This window comes from Gymnodraco acuticeps, unplaced genomic scaffold, assembly GCF_902827175.1.
Source record: "Gymnodraco acuticeps unplaced genomic scaffold, fGymAcu1.1, whole genome shotgun sequence".
Lineage (NCBI taxonomy): Eukaryota > Metazoa > Chordata > Actinopteri > Perciformes > Bathydraconidae > Gymnodraco > Gymnodraco acuticeps.
Window position 1 is genome coordinate 1,888,765 of NW_022991003.1, and position 19,620 is coordinate 1,908,384.

At 40.4% G+C, this 19,620-nt stretch overlaps 2 protein-coding genes across 2 annotated transcripts; both read left to right on the forward strand.

The window, feature by feature from the left end:
- Positions 1–1,822: 1,822 nt before the first annotated feature.
- On the forward strand, positions 1,823–5,689 carry LOC117559398 (pulmonary surfactant-associated protein D-like). The gene is made up of 7 exons (XM_034236156.1): positions 1,823–1,855; positions 2,559–2,624; positions 3,225–3,263; positions 3,352–3,580; positions 4,007–4,072; positions 4,668–4,724; positions 5,037–5,689. The coding sequence occupies exons 4-7, from the start codon at positions 3,373–3,375 to the stop codon at positions 5,417–5,419; spliced, it is 714 nt and encodes a 237-aa protein (XP_034092047.1). The 5' UTR covers positions 1,823–1,855; positions 2,559–2,624; positions 3,225–3,263; positions 3,352–3,372; the 3' UTR covers positions 5,420–5,689.
- Positions 5,690–6,353: 664 nt separating this feature from the next.
- LOC117559402 (mannose-binding protein C-like) lies at positions 6,354–8,731 on the forward strand. Its single transcript, XM_034236160.1, has 5 exons — positions 6,354–6,462; positions 6,728–6,980; positions 7,429–7,485; positions 7,777–7,827; positions 8,274–8,731. The coding sequence occupies exons 2-5, from the start codon at positions 6,749–6,751 to the stop codon at positions 8,654–8,656; spliced, it is 723 nt and encodes a 240-aa protein (XP_034092051.1). The 5' UTR covers positions 6,354–6,462; positions 6,728–6,748; the 3' UTR covers positions 8,657–8,731.
- Positions 8,732–19,620: the final 10,889 nt, after the last annotated feature.

The window sequence follows — 19,620 nt, forward strand, 5'->3', positions numbered from 1 at the left end:
CTTTGTATAAATGTATTTTAAATTATGAGGAAGTTTATTTCATATTAAGCCTGAAAACATTAAAAATGATTTACTGTATTTGAAAAGGATTTGAGTTCTGCATTCAGAAGATGAGGCTGTGTCTCCCATTCTGCGTCCTCTGTCTGATGGCTACCACTGGCTACAGGCAGATGGCAGATGTTCCTGTTCCCAAAGGTGAAAGAGGACATCCTGATATCGCGGATGAAAAAGGTGAACAAGGTTGGTGTCATTGACTTCACCAACAACTGTTTCTAAACATTGTTTTCTGACCTGACTACAATCGGGATGTATTTCATTTCATGTTTTTTTAAAGAAATAAGAGGGAAATTAGTCCTACCATTGGATGTCAAGGAGTAGTCTGAAAAGGCAGTTTTCAGCATGCAGGGAAAGATAGACCATGACTTTGTGTCCTGACCAGAGATGGCACAAGTACACACATCCTTTACTTAAGTACAGATACTCATGTTTAAAAATACTCTGGTAAAAGTAGAAGTACTGACTACACTTCTTTACTCAATTAAAAGTAAAGAAGTATGGGCTTCGAAATGTACTTAAGTAAAAAGTACCCATAACTAGCAGCTGTTTTAAAGAGTACCTGACCTCACTTTATATTAATAGAACAATAATGTAATTGTTAGCTAATGAATGTTTCCATGCTGAACAACGGCAACATGACAACGTTTCCATTGGTCCCTCTTCTTTAGAGAAGACCAGGAAATGATGGATACACGGATCGTGTTCAAATCAATAGGCACGCAATGACTCTAAATAATAATGATCACGCCACCAAACACACATTCAAACTAAAGTGACGAACCTGTTTTGAAAATGTAAGAAATAGAAAGTAAAAAGTCGCCAGAAAAATAAGTAGTGGAGTAAAGTACTGATATCAGAAAAATGTACTTGTATTTGTACACCTCTGCTCCTGACCCAGAGGCTTCCCAACTTGCTACCCCCTATAGTTCCAGTGCCCTGTTTGGACTACACTCTTTTTCAGCTTGACCTTTATTTTGATCTAAATTACATACAAGTTTTTGCGGCTGCAACTTGAAAAGTTTTGGGCCTATCAAGGTGATTAAATCTGTCCACGGAAAACAGATGGACATATATGATCACCTGGGAAAACCGCTTCTGTGGTTCACACTACAGTAGTTGTCTCCATGACCATATTATTCCACGATGACAAAAAAACAATTTGACAAAGTAACAAACAATACCGGCTGAACAGATGTTAACACTCCAAAGTACACAGCTCAAAGCTAAATTGCAAGTGCTTTTTTTTTTCTTATGTACTGTAAGAAATGAGAACAAAATTAATCCTAGCAAGGGTTGTAAAGGTAGACAGTTGCATGTCACCCTTCCCACACCAGGTCTTCCTTGTATACTATGACACCCGATGCTCTGTGTCAGCCAAGTTAGCTCAGAAGAGCACCTTAGATCATAATGTCAAATTTGTAAACATAACAAACCAACAGAAATGCTGTGCTATTGAAACTTGTTCCACCTGAAAGATGAACCATTTCACTTCAGGTTGCAGCTGATTATTAAATGTTTATGTCATCGATCTAACATTTTTTTTGTGTAGTGTCACTTGGGCTTTTTGGTCTTGTTTAATTGATTTGTACCTGCTGTTCAGGGTATAGAGGGATGCCTGGAACACGTGGACTACCTGGACCACCTGGACCACCTGGAGCACCTGGAGCACCTGGAGCACCTGGAGCACCTGGAGCACCTGGACCACCTGGACCACCTGGACCACCTGGACCACCTGGACCACCTGGACCACCTGGACCACCTGGAGCACCTGGAGCACCTGGAGCCCCTGGGAGCGTTGGTATGTGTGAAAACTGTGATTTCTTTCTTTTTAAGAGAATATATTAACAGAAAAATGTAAGTACGTTTTAAAAGTAAACAATAACAATTCAGCATGCAAGTAGTTCAACTATTTTAGAAATATTTTTTGTAAGAACTTGTTCGCTTTCTGCACAAGGAAAAGGACGTTAGATTTGGACACCTTTTTGTTTTACTCTCAGTTTAGGGCATTTAAAAGCTTGATCTTACTTTTCTCCGAATGAATACAGTATGTTGGAGAGAGATATATCCAAACCCAAGTCCATATGGAAACTAGATGTCATGTGTCCGTTATGTTTGCCCCTTGGATTTTGAGGTATATACAACTTAAAAAAGATTAAGATCTTTATTATAATTACAAAGGAAGGGTTAGGGCAGAAATAATTATTCATAAATGAGTTATCATCAAATTTCACAAGTCATCATTATCTAAAATCAGATGTAAACTACACATTTTAACACAAAACCCCTTTAAATAAGCACGGATGTGAATCAATATAACTTGAATTAAAGGAATTTATTCATAGTGCTTGTATTTATTGCAATGGATTGTAAACTGGTTTGCATTATATTGTAAGGTGTACAGTATTAAAGGAAACAATACGACTTTTTTTTGTAGAGATTGCACATCATTTAGCACAAATGTATTGCAACTTTGGTAACTGAAGTTATTCCTCTTTATCCAGAAAACGTTGGTTCCCTTATCGAGGACGATGGCACGTTAAAGAAGAGCATTGCTAAGTTAGACTTGGGTAAGATTCCTATTCAAGGACTACGAGGTTGTGAGTGAGTGTGGATCATGATTATTACAGCTCTGATTTGCAAGAATTCACAGATGTTGTGTGTGTTAACTTTGTACCATTACCTCAGAACATTCGAAGTATGTGGCCCTTCTTCTATGTAAGGGTGTTCACGAAAGGAGCAATGAGCAAGAAATTGTGCTCTATTGGGTAACACTCATCTCATTAAGCTGAGGACACCTGTGCAATAATCATGCTGTCTAATTATCATCTTGATATGCCACACATGTGAGGTGGGATGGATTATCTCGGCTCACTATCACAGATTTTTTCAGATTTGTGAACAATATTTGAGAGAAATGGTTATTTTGTGTATATAGAAAATGTTTTAGATCTTTGAGTTCATCTCATGAAAAATGGGAGCAAAAACAAAAGTGATTTATATTTTTGTTCAGTGTATCTTATCACTACACTATGTCATTATTGGGTTAAAAAAAGAGGGAGGATCTTGGGCTGATAAACATCCTCTATTCTAAGAAAAATCCCAAACTTTGCATCTGTTGTTACATCAGACCAGATCACTCATACATGAACATTTTTCTTTGGAAGTAGAGAGGAAGCAGCACACAGCAGATCACTCTCATTTATACGGTGAGTTCTTCTCTGCTTATCACTATTTATTACTTGATTGTGTTATTAAGTCCTTTTAAATAACTTTTCATTGAATATAATGTTTCAGTTCTACACTGAGAAGATCAAGATGTGGCCCCTATTCTGCGTTTTCTGCCTGCTTAATTTTATTGGCAGCAATATTATTAATGGGCAGACAGCATGTTGTGGGCCACCCGGTCGTCCTGGGACACCTGGGACACCTGGGACAGCTGGGCCACCTGGGAGCCCTGGATCTGGCCCACCTGGTGTCTCTGGGAAACCTGGGACACCTGGGGAACCTGGTGCTGGTCAAAAAGGTGGGTATTTTCAATTTCTGAAGAGTTTTATTTCTGACCAAACTAAGACCATGCTTTTTGTCTGAATTTTGGCACATTGCCACGGGCAGTACGAGAAAAATAAATGCCTTTTTGAACATTAAAGCATGTAAATGTGTCCGAGTAGAAGCACAACATACAAATGTGACCTGGAAAGTATCATAACATGTCCTCTTTAAGGCCTACATCTATTGTGCTTGAATGGTTGGAATGCCTTTGATCGATATTGAGCTTGCTTCCCCCTAACTCCTGACCCATTAAGGTGTCCCCTAAATTCTCACTGTTGTGCCTCTCGTGCCAAGATGTTGAATTAAACACTTCATAATGTATTCATTATTAATTAACTAATAAGAAACATTGAGCATTCCCTGAGAAGGAGAATTGAGGTGTTTTGTTCTCGCTCTACAGGAAGTGTGGGTCCTACAGGAGATCGTGGACCAGATGGAAGACCTGGACTACCTGGAGTTTGCCAGTGTAAGATATTTTACAATATATATATATAACAAACTCATTATAGTTGTAACAATTTTTCATAAGCTTTGCTTAGCTAAACAAAATGGCTTTTTTTGTCATTTACAATAATGTTCAATGCTATACTACAACATGTGCACATTTTACTATTTTCATTGTCCTGCACAATTTCAACTTAAGATGGCTGCAATATTTGATTTACAAACAGCAGACGTAACAACATTACTGAGTTATTGTGATGTTAATAATGAAAATAACTGAAGATGAACTGAATTATGAGCCTTTGATGTGGCGGGGTATATACTTTGATTGCAAACAAAATCTTCTTTTTTATTAAATTCGCAATATGGACTAGTGCAATATCCAAATAGTAGTTGGCACAATATTTTGTAATAGCAAAATATGTTCATAAAGTATTTTTTTGTAAATTATAATGTTATATTGTAATTTCCTTTTATATCGCCAATCATATCGCAATTGATCAGTCAAAATGATCTCAAATAGTATTTGTTTCCAAATCGAGCAGCCCTGATAAACACACATGTGAGCTCCAAAGTATTTACAATTTAGTAATTGAATGTATTGTGTTTTAATCCAGATTGTGGAAGCAAGGACTACACAACCTTAAAAGAGAGATTTTCTAAATTCGAGCTGGGTAAGTAGTACACTCTTTGAAACACCATATGCTGGGCTTTTTCCGGCAGTGGCTCAGTCAGTAGAGGCTTGGACTGGGAGCCGTAGGGCTGCTGGTTCAAGTCCCCAAACAGACCTAAAATAGGAGTGTGGTCTGCTACTTGGAGAGGTCCCAGTTCACCTCCTGGGCCCTGCCGTGGTGCCTTTGAGCAAGGCATCGGAGAGAAAGAACAGAGAGGAACCTTGGGTAAAAAAAAAGGTGAGTTTATAAAAACAAATGGTTTCACTCGATCAGTTATATTTGTTTTTTCTGCATATGCTCTTCTCTTTTTAGCTTTAAACTATGACTTTGTCCGGAGAGTTGGTCAGAAATACTTTGTGTCCTACAAGAAGAGAGACTCTTTCTCCACCGCCGTCGAGTTCTGCACACAACAAGGCTTGGAGCTGGCTTTGCCCCAGAACGAGGAGGAGAACAGCAAACTGACTCAAGTGTTTGGGGTACATTTAAAAAAAGCTTGGATCAACGTCAACAATAACAAAGTAGAGGGGAATTTACTGACTGATATGAAGAACCTACCTCTGACCTTTACCAAGTGGGGAGAAGGGCAGCCAGACAAATCCATCCAGGGTACAGGCTGCACCATGCTGTCAGAAAATGGTGTCTGGCAAGTGACAAGCGAATGCTTTCAGAATAATTACATCATATGTCAGATATGAAAAGGTCACACTGCAATTTACATTTTCTTCTGTATGTTTTATGTTGGTAGAAAGTACTATATTACTGTCTGAAATGGAAGAAGTTGGCAAAAAAGTATGCCTTTTGCATTCTCCCATTAATATCTGTGAACTAATCAATCAAAATGTAAACTGCTTCAATGATTCAGATTAGGACAAACTGCTTTTAGACAGTTTTACTTTCATGTGTAATTGTTTCATAAACCATGCTTGTGATATGTCAATCTCATTAAAAGTGTTTCACTGCTTCAGCATCATAGCATTATTGTCGCACATGTTTTCCTATATGAAAGTAAACAATATATGAAATATCATTCAAGTAAATAAAAACAAATATATATATTCGTAAAGCATATGCCCCAGTAAAAGTATACAGCAGTGAGGTTCATTCATTCATTTTAGCATGCTAAGCATCTTTTTAAATGTTTTAGCATGTTTTAGCAATAGTGAGTGTGCAGTCCATTGAAAGAGAATGATGTCCTTAGTACTGTAGCTTTGCAGTGTATGTATACTTTGTTTGTCGGTAAAGAAATTCTAATATTACTCAATACCACCTGCTGATAAAAGTGAAGGGGTTACCCTCTGAACTAGCAGCAACAACAATGGCTCAATCCTAAACTGGACTGACAAGCTGCTCCTGAGTTTTTTGCAGCCTCCACCCACCCATTGTCTGTGGACTGATTTTGTCACTGAGATAGCAAAGATCCAGTCACCAAACTTTAAATATGTGTACTTGAGTCTTTTAATGCAACATGGCCACCTAAAATCACAGCTCAGGGTGCAAAGTCGATGCAATTCTTATGTTATCTCATTGAAACAAAGTTAAGTTATGTATCTTATTACTACACTGTCATTATTGGGTTAAAAAAAGAGGGAGGATCTTGGGCTGATAAACTTCCTCTATTCTAAGAAAAATCCCAAACTTTGCATCTGTTGTTACATCAGACCAGATCACTCATACATGAACATTTTTTCTTTGGAAGTAGAGAGGAAGCAGCACACAGCAGATCACTCTCATTTATACGGTGAGTTATGCTCTGCTTATCACTATTTATTACTTGATTGTGTTATTAAGTCCTTTTAAACAACTTTTAATGTTTCGCTAATTACATTTAGCCTGTTTTGGTAGTATACCTCTGTTTGGAATATTTCCAGAACCCACATCTATGAGTGCATGGAAAATACCAATTTACATTCAGCTACGAACTATTGGTTCTAAATTATGATACACATATTTCTAGTGAAGCTCTATAATAGAAAATGCTCAACTATATTTAATATACATTTCAGTTCTACACTGAGAAGATCAAGATGTGGCCCCTATTCGGCGTTGTCTGCCTGTATAATTTTATTGGCAGCAATATTATTAATGGGCAGACATGTTCTTGTCTGGATCCTGGGCCACCTGGTCTTGATGGGCCACCTGGTCTTGATGGGCCTCCTGGTCTTGATGGGCTATCTGGTGGTCCAAGTGGCCCACGTGGCCCACCTGGTTTCCCTGGGGCACCTGGGGAACCTGGTGCTGGTCCTCCTGGTCAAAAAGGTGGGTATTTTCAATTTCAGCAGAGTAGTGTTCTGAAGAGTTTTATTTCTGACCAAACTAAGACCATGCTTTTTGTCTGAATTTTGTTACATTGCCACGGGCAGTACGAGAAAAATAAAGACCTTTTTGAACATTAAAGCATGTAAACGTGTCCGAGTAGAAGCACAATATACAAATGTGAACCTTAAACGTATCATAACATGTCCTCTTTAAGGCCTACTGTTACATCTATTGTGCTTGAATGGTTGGAATGCCTTTGATCGATATTGAGCTTGCTTCCCCCTAACTCCTGACCCATTAAGGTGTCCCCTAAATTCTCACTGTTGTGCCTCTCGTGCCAAGATGTTGAATTACACACTTCATAATGTATTCATTATTAATTAACTAATAAGAAACATTGAGCATTCCCTGAGAAGGAGAATTGAGGTATTTTGTTCTCGCTCTACAGGAAGTGTGGGTCCTAAAGGAGATCGTGGACCAGATGGAGGACCTGAAGTTTGCCAGGGTAAGATATTATACAATATATATATATATAACAAAACTCATTATAGTTGTAAAAAAAATTCATAAGCTTTGCTAAGCTAAACAAAATGGCTGTTTGTCATTTACAATAGAGTGTTCAACGCTATACTTCAACATGTGCACATTTGACTGTTTTCATTGTAACATATCGCAATTGATCAGTCAAAATGATCTCAAATAGTTATTTTTTCCAAATCGAGCAGCCCTGATATAATCACATGTGAGCTCCAAAGTATTTACAATTTAGTAATTTAATTTAATGTGTTTATTCCAGATTGTGATGACTACACAACCTTAACAGAGAGATTTTCTAAGTTCTTGCTGGGTAAGTACCCTCTTTGAAACACCATATGCCGGGCTTTTTGTAAAGTGTCTGACGTTAGCTGTTTTAAAACTCAACTGCCTTACTGTGCTCAAAGAGCTAAAATAGGGAAAACAGTGGAATAAAAAAAACACTAGATCACGTAAACACTAGACTATTTTAATTTTTTTTTGGCATTAACAAAATTAAATGTCCTGTTTGGGGTTCCTGTTCACCAAGCTGCCAACCATACGGGGAAATAAAACATTATAAGAGAACTGAGTAAATTAAAGCTTTTTTAATGTAGACATTAAGAGGAATGTAATTTGTCTGAATCAGGAGGTAAAAGAGTAAAAAGGTTTTACTGTCAGAAAAAGAACAGAGAGGAACTTGAGATTCAAAAAAACATTTTGAGTTTGTAAAAACAGTTATATTTGTTTTTTTCTGAAAATACGCTCTTCTCTTTTTAGCTATAAACTACGACTTTGTCCGGACAGTTGGTCAGAAATTATTTGTGTCCTACAAGGAGAGAGATTTTTTCTCCACTGCCGTCGAGTTCTGCACACAACAAGGCATGGAGCTGGCTTTGCCCCAGAACGAGGAGGAGAACAGCAAACTGACTCAGATCTTTGGGGACATTTACAAAGAAGCCTGGATCAACGTCAACAATAACAAAGCGAAGGGGAATTTTCAAACCGATATGAAGAACCAAGCTCTGACCTTTACCAAGTGGGGGAATGGGCAGCCAGACAAATCCATCCAGGGTACCGGCTGCACAAGGTTGACAGAAAATGGCTTCTGGGAAGTGACAACTGAATGCACCAACAATGGTTACATAATTTGTCAGTTATAAAATGTAAATGAAAAAAATATGTATTCGCTCATGCTTATATCCAACACAAATAAATAAATATTCACCTTAAAGGTATGTGTAAGCATCTGATGGCCAACATCACACAAAGATATCAAACCCAGACAAGTTCTTAAAACCTTTGCCAAGTGACCTCTGATTAAAACGTATCATTTAAAACAGAATGAATCGAAGAACATAGACGAGCCTAGGCCACACTGTTTAATACATTAACATTAACTTACCAGTGTGTGCCTTTAACAAACGTCATTATTCAGGAAAATTCACAATATGGTATAGTTGTATTAGTATTCATGTGTTAATAAGACCACTTTTCAAATAAATTCAGTCAATTAAAGTTGGAAAAACGTTCTAACATATCTCAGTTGACAAGAAAAAAGCCCAATGACCGGTTTACATCACAAGCTTGAAATACACCCTTTCTATTTCTCCTTATTATAATCAAGGTGAGGCTTCTGTTTTAAGGGATGAGATGCCAACAGTCACAAGCATCATTTACCTACCTACAGACAGTGGCAGAACTTCAGTGTTAGTATTATTAGATCTCAGTGCTGCGTTTGACACTGTTGACCACAGCATATTACTAGACCGACTGGAAAACTGGGTGGGACTTTCAGAAACAGTTCTAAATTGGTTTGAATCCTACTTAAAGGACAGAAACAACTTTGTTTCTATAGGTAAATACACATCTGAGTTGACAAATATGACATGTGGGGTACCTCAAGGCTCCATCTTGGGGCCTCTTCTCTTTAACGTCTACATGCTACCACTGGCTCAGATAATGAAGAACAACAAAATAAGTTACCATAGCTATGCAGATGACACACAAATGTACGTAACAATTTCACCAGGAGACTATGCTCCAATTCAAACACTGAGTAAGTGCATTGAACAAATCAATGACTGGATGTGTCAGAACTTTCTCCAATTAAACAAAGATAAAACTGAGGTAATGGTTTTTGGAGCCAAGTCAGAACGTATAAAAGTTAGCGCTGAGCTTCAGCCTGCAATGTTCAAAACAACAGATAAAGCCAGCTGTAGTCATGGACTCTGACCTGAGTTTCAACAGTCACATTAAAACAGTTACTAAATCAGCCTACTATCACCTAAAGAATATATCTAGGATTAAAAGACTAATGTCACAGCAGGATTTGGAAAAACTTGTTCATGCTTTTATTTTCAGTAGACTGGACTACTGTAATGGTGTCTTTACAGGTCTCACTAAAAAATCTATTAGAAAGCTGCAGCTGATTCAGAACGCTGCTGCTCGAGTCCTCACTAACACTAAGAAAGTGGATCACATCACTCCTGTTCTGAAGTCTTTACACTGGCTTCCTATGTGTCAAAGAATAGATTTCAAAAATACTGCTGCTGGTTTATAAAGCTTTGAATGGTTTAGGCCCAAAATACATTTCTGACCTCCTGCTAAATTATGAACCATCCAGATCTCTCAGGTCTTCAGGGACTGGTCAGCTTTCTGTCCCCAGAGTCAGAACTAAACATGGTAAAGCAGCGTTCAGTTATTATGCTACAATATCTGAAACAAACTCCCAGAAACCTGCAGGTCCGCTGCAACTCTGACTACTTTTAAATCCAGGCTGAAGACTTTTCTTTGTGTCGCTGCTTTTAATTGAACTATTCACATCTTAAACTGCACTGTAACTTTTATCCATGTATTTTTTCTTTTAAAGGTGGAGTAGGTACGTTTCAGAAACCGGCTCGAGATACACTTTTTGTTATATTCCAAGGAATGCTCTTAATATCCCGATAGCAGTGAATATCTGAAGTGCTTTGACAAAAAATCCATTAAAAAATTGTATCTGTGGAAGCCGTAATACTGTAAAAAGCACGACCAATCCGTTTAGGCCGGCTAAACGGATTGGATTGCCGCCCTGTCTGTCAGCCTTCCATCTCGTGCACGCACAAATGTATCTCGTGCCCTCATTGGGCGTGCCGTAATTGGGCGTGCATTGCAGCAGTACTTCAATGACTCGCCAGCAACAGACGGCCACTTTCACCAATCTGCTGACGTCATGTGCGCGTTCATGTGTGTTGGAGGAGGTGCTCTGTAAGGAAGTCTGAAGGAAGGGGCGGATTCTTTTCGGCTGTGTACTTTCAAATTTTAGTGCACTCGAGCCGGTTAGCTTTTCTTTTTAATGACTGATTTTAAATGCCATTTTCTTAATGTGTTTTATTTTTTGTAAAGCACTTTGAATGGCCTTGTGTTGAAAAGTGCTATATAAATAAACTTGCCTTGCCTTGCCTTACATTTGATTGATTTTCCTAATTTATAACTGAACTTAGTGAGCTGCCCAGCCCTTCATATGGTGAAAAAAGTTTGGACACCCCTGTTCTAGATTTAAAACATCCCATATGAAGTCCTTAAACAAAAAAGGTGAGTCTGTTTCTGATTACCTTTTGACCTCATGTCTGTGGCATAACCGTACACCCATTTGTTCTAAGGTAAGGTCTTTAAAAAGTTAAGTATAGCTAAAATAGCTAAAACAGCTGTTAGCCGTGTAATTTACTCAAGTAGGAGTAAATTGTGTATTTGTTAGGGACTATTTCCTGCTGCGGATTCAGGGTGTTGGAGGGTATTTGCTAAGGCTAAAATAAACTACACTGAACAAAAATATGCAAACGCAACACTTTTGTTTTTGCTCCCATTTTTTACGAGATGAACTCAAAGATCTAAAACATTTTCTATATACACAAAATAACCATTTCTTTCAAATATTGTCCAAAAATCTCAAAAAATCTGTGATAATGAGCACTTCTCCTTTGCCGAGATAATCCATCCCACCTCACAGGTGTGGCATATCAAGATGCTGATTAGACAGCATGATTATTGCACAGGTGTGCCTTAGAATGGCCACAATAAAAGGCCACTCTGAAATGTGCATTTTTGCTTTATTGGTGCGGTCTGGGGGGGTCCGAAAACCAGGCAGTATCTGGTGTGAGGGGTAGGGGTAGGGGTAGGGGTAGGGTTAGGGTTAGGGTTAGGGTTAGGGTAATGTTGTGAATCGAGTGGCCTGTGTTTGTCGTCCATTACATACGCCTGCCCATACCATAATCCCACCACCACCATGGGCCACTCAATTCACAACATTGATCTTTGAGTTCATCTCGTGAAAAATGGGAGCAAAAACAAAAGTGTTGCATTTATATTTTTGTTCAGTGTATGTTTAAGCAAACTCATATCTGGACACTGGGAACACAGGTTACTTCAGTGTGCAGGTGTGCTTTATATGAGAGGCCCCGTCTTACATTTTCCGCCACAGATTTGGGGAAATTGGTCCGTGCGCAAAGCATTGTGGGGATTTAAGACCGCGGAGTCTACACATGTGCAGCCTCGAAATTTCTCCTAACGAAATACGCCAGGCTCGGTAGATTTCCAAGTGTTAGAAATTAAAATCAATGTTTTATGGCATAATGTACCTTAAACATAACGTCAGTTTAAATGCTATTTTATTCTGGAAAAAAACGGAAGTTCTCAATACCAAGATTTTATTCTGAAAATCCTTCATGACGACATCCGGGACTACCGTCCATTAGTATCATTAAAGTGGCTATTGACGCCGTTAACATGTATTACATATACAGTTATGAAAGAGATAAGGAGGAGAAAAGGCATGTGGAAGTAAGCAATGAATGTCGAAATCCTCTGTTTAACGCGATATCGGACACAGAAGAACGAGGGGGGAAGTCCCCTACGTCACTACAGCTCACAGAGAGGAGGAGCGAACAGCCAGCAAGCGGGAAAGACGAAGGCTTGTGTTGTCTCTTCTGCACGGCCAGCACCTGGGAGAGGAAGCTGCAGCCTTTCTCTCCTGACTGAACAATATCCTGTTTGTAACATTACCGCACTTTTTATTAATTAAAGTACCAATTTTGAACCTTCTCAAAGACTCCATTTAGTCTCCTTTTTAAGCTTCTCTCCTGGACGCGAGAAAAACGATCACGGTTTACACAAGTATGCTGGAGATTGGAACAGTACTTCGCCGGCACTCGATGACGTAGTATGCTTGAAATAGTGGCTCTGCAGCAGCTTTACTCGCGATTGAGAAACACCCAGGGTCCTTCTCACTTCGTTTAAATGGATTCCTTGCATCCCTCACTTGCGTCGTTTCCCTGCGACTAGTCCCTCCCACCAGGGAAGCATGGAGAGACGCAAGGAAACCACGAGAAGCAAGGACATGAGTTTTAAGAGCAATGGGACGTCCTTTCCTCGCGTCACGTGAAGCGAGGTCTGTTTGTGATGACGCCGCACAGCTGATCGTCTGACAGCAGCTCTGTCCCAGTTATTTTCACAAACACCCCTGTCACACATTTACTGACACAAACATTTGTGTCATCTGTTAAATAAAATCAAATAAGAACTCATTCTCAAAAAAGATAAACGCCATTCTTAAAATGTATAAACGAACATTAGTTGGATTAATATTGATTAGATTGCACAATAGAAATAAAATAATTGAGAGAAGAAAAAGAGATATGTTATCTATCAAAACCCAGTTAGATTAACATTCATTGGATTGCACACTTTGTTTGTTTGGATATGTAGCAAATTAACATTTTAAATAGCACTTAATGACTGACTGAATGGAAATGACAATAATTGAAAATGAAAAAAGCGATCATGAAAATGTTTCCAAAAAATGAATAAAATGATTTTTGACCACTTTGTTGTTCAGATATATCCCATATTTGTAACTAAATTATACATTAATTGAAACAAAACACGGTATAAACTGAGTGAGTCCCGTGAGGTTCATGTATTTTCTTCACTCCTCTGGGAAACTGCTCTCATGTCAAGAAGCATCAGATCAGTGCATGCGCTGCATCGTCCAATCAGTGAGCGATACACAGTAAGGGGGCGGGGCGAGTATCTGAGGATTTCATCGAAGGATGGTCTGGTGGTTCCTCGATTATAGCTCCTCTATTATCGCTCCTCGGTTCTCCGGCAAAAATAAGGCCATTGGGACGCTACTCAAGATGGCGCAGACAAATCAACTTCCGGTGAGACCGAGAAGCGAGGAAATGAAAAATAAGAGAAGTGAGAAAGGGCCCCAGTATCTGATGCATGGCTCCTCCTCTCAATGGCGGCTGTGACAACGGGGGTCCACCCTCCTCTTTCTTCTGTGTCCAATATCGCGTAAATCAGAGGATTTAGACGTTGTGTGTTCATTGTATAACTCCACACGCCTTTTCTCCTCATATACTCATTCATGACTTTTTATTACATTACATTACATTTAGCTGACGCTTTTATCCAAAGCGACTTACAATAAGTGCGTTCGACCAACAAAATACAAACTTGAAGAAAACAGAATCATATAAGTACATCAGGTTTCATAGAGCAAAAACATTTCAAGTGCTACTCAACTGGCTTTAGGTAAGCCAGTCCTTTATTAGTATATAAGTGCTTTGTTAATAGTTCTATTGCTCGAAGTGGAGTCGAAAGAGATGAGTTTTCAGTCTGTGCCGGAAGGTGTGTAAGCTTTCTGCTGTCCTGATTTCAATGGGGAGCTCATTCCACCATTTTGGAGCCAGGATAGCAAACCCACGTGTTTTTGCTGATGGGAACTTGGGTCCCCTTCGCAGCGAGGGTGCAGCGAGCTGTTTGGTTGATGCAGAGCGGAGTGCAAGTGCTGGGGTGTACGGTTTAACCATGTCCTGGATGTAGGAAGGGCCAGATCCATTCGCAGCATGGTACGCAAGTACCATTGTCTTGAAGTGGATTCTAGCAGTTACCGGAAGCCAGTGGAGGGAGTGGAGGAGCGGCGTGGTGTGGGAGAATTTAGGAAGGTTGAAGACCAGATGAGCCGCTGCATTCTGGATGAGCTGCAGAGGTCGGATGGCACATGCAGGTAGACCAGCCAGGAGGGAGTTGCAGTAGTCTAGGCGTGAGATGACGAGAGCCTGGACCAGAACCTGCGTGGCTTTCTGGGTCAGCTGGGGACGTATCTTCCTGATGTTGTAAAGCGTGTATCTGCAGCAACGGGTTGTAGCAGCTATGTTTGCAGTGAAGGACAGGTTGTTATCTAGGATCACACCCAGATTCCTTGCAGTCTGAGTCGGGGAAACAATAGAGGTGCCGATGTTGATTGTTAGGTCAAGAGTGGGACAATCTTTTCCCGGAAGGAAAAGCAGTTCAGTCTTGTCAAGGTTGAGCTTGAGGTGATGAGCAGACATCCACTGAGAGATGTCAGCTAGACAAGCAGATATGCATGCGACGACCTGGGTCTCTGAGCGGGGAAAGGACAGAATTAATTGGGTGGCGTCAGCGTAGCAGTGGTATGAAAAACCATGCGGGCTATTGACAGATCCGAGCGAGTTTGTGTACAAGTAGAAGAGGAGGAGACCAAGAACAGAGCCCTGAGGAACCCCTGTAGTTAATTGACAATGGTCGGACTCCGACCCTCTCCAAGTAACCCTGTAGGTGCAGTCTTTGAGGTATGAGGTGATGAGGGAAAGTGCAGAGCCTGAAACTCCAAGTTCTTGGAGAGTGCAAAGGAGGATCTGATGATTCACCGTGTTGAATGCAGCAGACAGGTCCAACAGGATGATGACAGAGGAGAGGGATGCTGCTTTGGCAGTGTGCAGTTTGTTACGGTGTGTGAAGCAGGCAGGACCCAAATGCAGATTAAAGTGAAAATTCCTTTATTTCAAGGCTAGGTGATAAACAAAGACAAAACAGAACACTCACCGACGAACTAGTCATGACACAAGACGAACCGACACTGAACACAGAAAGAGACAAGACTAAATACCGGGAGGGGTAATCACAAGACGAGAAACAGCTGGGCAGGGGTGGAGAAACACAAGTGCCACAGGTGAAAACAATCAGACAACTAGACACACCAGCGAAACTAACGACGGGAGGAAAAACACAGGGAAAAGGACCCGACAATATACCCAGAGGAAAACATGACAGGGAGAACAGCAAAACACCCAAACCAAGACATAGAAAACGTGACATAACACAATAATCGTAACACAGTTCCTCAGTGACAGCAATGAGAGCAGTTTCTGTGGAGTGACCTGCCTTGAAACCAGACTGGTGCGGATCCAGAAGGTTGTTCTGATGGAGATAACAGGAGAGTTGTTTAAAGACAGCGCGTTCAAGTGTTTTAGACAGGAACGGGAGGAGAGAGACAGGCCTGTAGTTTATAACATCAGACGGGTTGAGAGTGGGTTTCTTTAGGAGAGGGTTTACTCTTGCCTCCTTGAGACTGTTTGGAAAGTGACCAGAAGTTAGAGAAGTGTTGATGAAATGGGAGAGAAACGGTAGAATATCAGGAGCGATAGTCTGAAGGAGGTTTGAAGGGATAGGGTCCAGAGGACAGGTGGTAGGGCGGGCAGAGGTAATAAGGGTAAGAACCTCTCTTGGAGAGAGAGGGGAAAAGGAGGTCAGTGTGTCGGTGGAAGTGGGGTCTGGTGACCCAGTGGTGAGTAAAGGTGAGTCAGAAAAAGAAGAGCGAATATCATCAACCTTTTTTTCAAAGTGGTTAACAAAGTCGCTTGACAGAAGGGAGGAGGGGGGAGGAGCTTTTGGAGGGTCCAAGAGGGTGGAGAAGATGGAAAATAGTTTTGTGGGATTGGAATAGGAAGATTGGATCTTATCTGGAAAGAAAGTCCTTTTTGCCTGAGAGATCGAAGCAGAGAAAGAGGAGAGGAGAGCCTGATAGGTTAGGAGGTCGTCACGGTGTTTGGATTTCCACCGTTTCCGCTCTGCTGCCCGAAGGACGGTTCTATTAGCACGCAGTGCGTCATTTAGCCAGGGAGCAGGAGGGGACTGACACGCCTGCCGAGATGTGAGAGGACAGAGAGAGTCCAGAGAGGATGAGAGAGTAGAGAGGAGAGTTTCTGCAGCAGAGTTTGGAGGTAGGAGTTGGAACGAGTCAGAGGAAGGGAGGGCTGAGTGCACCGATGAGGCAAAGGTAGAGGGGGAGAGGGAATGAAGGTTACGGCGGACAGGTGCAGGATGAGAAGAGATTAGTTCCTTATGTTTGGAAAGGGGTAGAGAGAATGAAATGAAGAAGTGATCGGATGTGTGGAGCGGGTTGACAGAGAGGTTAGAAGTAGTGCAGTTCCTTGATAATATGAGATCAAGGACATTGCCAGCTTTATGAGTTGGTGGGGATGGAGACAGTGAGAAAGCAAAGGCGGTTAACAGAGATGTTAGTTCGTCTATCTTCCCTGTCTGGAGGTTGAAGTCTCCGAGAAGTACAGCGGGAGGGCCAGTTTCAGGGATGTATGAGAGGAGATTATCTAATTCCTCCAAGAAGTCCCCCAAGGCGCCTGGTGGACTCTTTATTTAATGCATTTTATTGGCTGTAATCGTTGTTATCGTAAAACCGGAAGTGATGTCACTGTTGACAATGTTGACGCCTTTCAATAAAGCTTTTCAAAATAAACTGTACATTCCTTTAGCAACAACGTTAGCCACAAGCCAATGCTAACCGGGAATTTCTTCAGAATAAAACAGTTTTAAGCTTACTCTATGTTTAAACTAAGTTACGTCATTCAATATTGATTTTAATTTCTTACAAAGCGCACACACTCCCTCACTAACATTTTGGCTTAACTATTTGTCATTTTATAAAGATTTTATAATTGATTTGGCATTTATCATCTCTCTCAACTACCCACAGGTGATGGGCCCCTGTTTGTTTGAACACATGGGGAACAGACTTTTTCACAGCAGTCATATTGGCTTGTCATTGTGATACAAAGAAATGTTAGTGATCTTAACCATTTCATTCATCAATAATTATAGTATGTATTCATGTGTATTTCCTTCAGTGAAATGCCAGAGTGTTGTGTGGAAAAGGCCTGTTGGGCTATACAGGAAAGATGTAAAATAGTATAAGAGCATCACATTCAGTGCCTTGTTTTTTTCATTTATTTGTATATGGGTAGCCCATGCTCTGTGAACTGCTGAAGCACAATAAGTATATTTCAGGTGAATGGAAACCTTTTGTCTTGTGCCACCTAGTGGGTGCCTTCCAGATGACCTATTTTGCTCTAACAAATGTGCAGGCCACATTGCATTTTCTGTGACTTCTTCACAACAAAAAACACCCTTGTGTTTTCTCAGTTGCACACTTGAAAATCAAAATAAAGTTTATTTTCGTGTTGAATTTCACTTAAAAGGGAGTCGCCTTGGTGTTTGATGCATACAATAAACATGTTATGGGTCAAGTTACAATACAGTTACAAAATATAAAGTGTGCTGTTTCTGCATTCCTATCTGTTGATCATCTCACAGTGCTTTTGATATTTTCTTGTGACACCCAACTGTATAAGTTGTAAAATTAGCTCCACCATGACAACATTTAAGTTTACATGCAGATGAATCAGTTATACTATTCCAATAATATATGCGACTTATTACTTGAGACGTGTTGTGTACTTTGATATTTGACATGTGTAAAATGTTTCTGATCATTTCTGAAAGCTATATAATTAAGATTTTAAACACATGTTGGAATGGAAGACTTGCAGAGTATTGTCTCATCTTGGTATTGCTACTTTTAAATAATATTGCATCTGCATAGAACTGCACAAATGCAACAGTTTCACATCAATCAATCAATCAATCAATGTTTATTTATATAGCCCAATATCACAAATGTTACATTTGTCTCAGTGGTCTTCACAGTTTGTAGAGAATATCAGTATGACAATACTGTCCTTAGACCCTCACATCGTACAAGGAAAAACTTCCAGAGAAAACCCACAGTTTAATAGAATAGAATTCCTTTATTGTCATCGCACAAAGGGGAACATGGGAGAAACCTCAGGTAGAGCAACAGAGGAGGGATCCCTCTCCCAGGACGGACAGACGTGCAATAGATGCCGTGTGTAAATCGAAGAGATAATACATTTTACAATATAGGTAGACCAAATGTCTGGAAATGCATGTGTCTATAATAAGAATATGAATCCACGAGGATGTCAACAATCCTGTGGGAGCCTTCAGGGAAGTAGTATGATGAGAGTCAGGCAGGACCACAGTGATAGGTTCAGCCACGACTCGAAGTCCAGGACTCAAATCCAGAACTCAGGATAGAGGATCCAGGACACAGGATCCAGGACTCGGGACTAAGGATCCAGGACTCATGATACTCCGGATCCAGGACACATGATTCAGGATCCAGGACACAGGACCGCAGCAACAGGATCAGCCATGACTCAGGATCCCGGCGTAGATAGACACCAAAAAGAAATTTGGGGGAAGCTGGGTTATTCAGAACATGAGAGTACACAGGTACAGACAGAGAGAAGGAAGAAGTAAGGTGTCCCCCGACAGTCTAAGCCTATAGCAGCAAAACTAACGTGTCTACGTACATGGACTCCCTTAGGATAGGTTGAGGGAAAGGGGTAGCAAGTAAGAAGTAAGGAACAGAGGTGGAGAGGCACAACGTGTCTACGTACATGGACTCCCTTAGGATAAGGTGAGGGGAAAGAGTAGGAACTAAGACGTATGCGCCACATCTATACCATGAGCGCATTGCTCCTAAAAGTGTTTTTTTGGCACTGACACTAATCAACAGTTGTGCATCGACTCGGCAGGGATCAAGGCACGTATATGCCTTTCCCTGCTTCCACCAACTACAAACACAACCAAATTAGAAACATAATTAGAAAGTGTTGTGAGTTGACATCTATATTATTTGTCTATATTATTCTCATAATATAGGGAAAAGGTCAATTTCACGAAAGCTAAACATCTCACTATCATTATAGGCTAAAATTAGGACATTTATCATTAGTCTTAAACAACACTTTCATGATGGGGGATTCAGGGGAAGTTTGCATGCGGTGGCGATGTGACGCTCTTCCTTCAGATTAGTTTCACATGATTAGGAAACATGTTCAATTTAGCAGAACCGCGGGTGGGTACAGTTTGTCCAGAGCAGGGTTCATTACGAGAGAGT

What these genes read in the sequence shown, in the direction of transcription:
- LOC117559398 (XM_034236156.1), top strand. Translation starts at nt 3,373, where the DNA reads ATGTGGCCCCTATTCTGCGTTTTCTGCCTGCTTAATTTTATTGGCAGC. An exon ending in ACTACCTGGAGTTTGCCAGT is followed by an intron (nt 4,073 to 4,667) that starts GTAAGATATTTT and finishes GTTTTAATCCAG; the next exon opens with ATTGTGGAAGCAAGGACTAC. An exon ending in ATTTTCTAAATTCGAGCTGG is followed by an intron (nt 4,725 to 5,036) that starts GTAAGTAGTACA and finishes TTCTCTTTTTAG; the next exon opens with CTTTAAACTATGACTTTGTC.
- LOC117559402 (XM_034236160.1), top strand. Translation starts at nt 6,749, where the DNA reads ATGTGGCCCCTATTCGGCGTTGTCTGCCTGTATAATTTTATTGGCAGC. An exon ending in TGGTCCTCCTGGTCAAAAAG is followed by an intron (nt 6,981 to 7,428) that starts GTGGGTATTTTC and finishes CTCGCTCTACAG; the next exon opens with GAAGTGTGGGTCCTAAAGGA. An exon ending in ATTTTCTAAGTTCTTGCTGG is followed by an intron (nt 7,828 to 8,273) that starts GTAAGTACCCTC and finishes TTCTCTTTTTAG; the next exon opens with CTATAAACTACGACTTTGTC.